This window comes from Emiliania huxleyi (genome assembly GCF_000372725.1).
Source record: "Emiliania huxleyi CCMP1516 unplaced genomic scaffold EMIHUscaffold_3173, whole genome shotgun sequence".
NCBI lineage: Eukaryota > Haptophyta > Isochrysidales > Noelaerhabdaceae > Emiliania > Emiliania huxleyi.
In genome coordinates this window covers 686-2,068 of record NW_005199622.1, presented here as the reverse complement: position 1 = coordinate 2,068, position 1,383 = coordinate 686, and the positions used below count along the sequence as shown (strand labels likewise).

Here is a 1,383-nt window from a genome sequence, read left to right as displayed (position 1 = left end):
GGCTTTTCGCGTATGACGCGCGGCAAGACGGACGACGAGAAGGCGGCCGCATCTGACGAGTGGTACGGGACGGACCTGCCAGGGTGGCTCGGCCGCATCGAAGCCTGCGTCGTGGAGCTATCCGGAGCCGGCGCGTCGCACGCGATCGGTGGCAGTCTCTCTTACGCGGACGTCTGCATCTGGAGCCTGCTGCGCGAGGGGACCGCCGAGGACGCTGCTCTCGTGGCAACAGCCGCCGCAGAATGCCCGACGCTCAACTGCATCGCTGATTCGGTCGCCGCGCACCCTGCGGTCAAGGGGTGGGTTGCGAGCCGGCCGGAGACCGCCTTTTGAGAGAGAGGAGAGAGCCCTTTCTCTGAGAATTCGCATGCACGTGACGTCTCAACTCAAAAACCGCGTCGGCCACGGTGCGCGACGGCCGACGGCCAACGCGCGCAACTCCCGCGCGCGAGGTCCAGCGAGACTCTCTCTGAGCCCTGGCTGTCAGGCTGTCAGGTGCTGTCAGGTGATCTGTCGGGCTGTCGGGCAGCTGTCAGGCACTGTCAGGTGCCTCTGTCAGACCAGCTGTCAGGTGCTGTCAGTGCTGTCGGGTGCTGTCGGGTGCATGTCTGACAGGCGAGGGGTTCTGTAGCTGTCAGGTGCTGTCGGAGCTGTCGGGTGTTGCTGTCAGACGCTGTCGGAGCTGTCAGAGAGAGCTGTCAGGCTGCTGCTGCTGTCAGACGGTGGGCTGTTGCTGTCGGGTGCTGTCAGGTGGTGCTGTCGGGGTGCTGTCAGGCTGTGACACACACCAGCCACACTTATGACACTATCAAGAGGAGACCAGCAGGACTCTACTACACAAACATACTCTAGCCCTACTCTGCCTCCGGTCCCACCATCTTTTTCATGGTGGACGTCACCATCTTCTTGTCTGCCGCACTGAGAGAATAGCAGAGAGGCAGGGTGGAGTGCTTCTTCAGGTACACCTTGCTGATGATCTGGTAGTTGCTGGTCCAGCGGAAGGCCTCCCCATCGTTGTCGCTCGTCAGCTTGTAGTACTTGCACGCGCTCTGTTCTGGTAGCGCGGGCCGTCTGGGGGGGTCCCGTCACCCTTCACCTCACGGTACCACCGGAGGATAAAGAGGCCCTTGGGGTCGTTGATGAAGACCCCGTTGCTGCGCTGACTCATGGAGAGCTGGCGCAGGTACTCTGCGCTGGAGCTGCCCCCCTCCTATGGCGTGATCACGCCGGCAGGGTTGGGCGGCCGCCTGGGGAGCGCAGATGGCGGCGCAGGCGGCGGCGGCGGCGGCGGCACAGACGGCGGCGGCCACCCCCACCCAGACGCCGTAGGCATATGACTGTAGGGCCCCAAAAGGCTAGCTGGTAGCTTCATTTGTAGTAGCA

At 63.4% G+C, this 1,383-nt stretch overlaps 1 protein-coding gene across 1 annotated transcript; it reads left to right on the top strand.

The window, feature by feature from the left end:
• Nucleotides 1–12: 12 nt before the first annotated feature.
• On the top strand, nt 13–333 carry EMIHUDRAFT_255196 (hypothetical protein; the record flags this gene model as incomplete). The annotated part of the gene is made up of 1 exon (XM_005774225.1): nt 13–333. One exon carries the CDS (start codon nt 13–15, stop codon nt 331–333), a length of 321 nt encoding a protein of 106 aa, XP_005774282.1.
• Nucleotides 334–1,383: the final 1,050 nt, after the last annotated feature.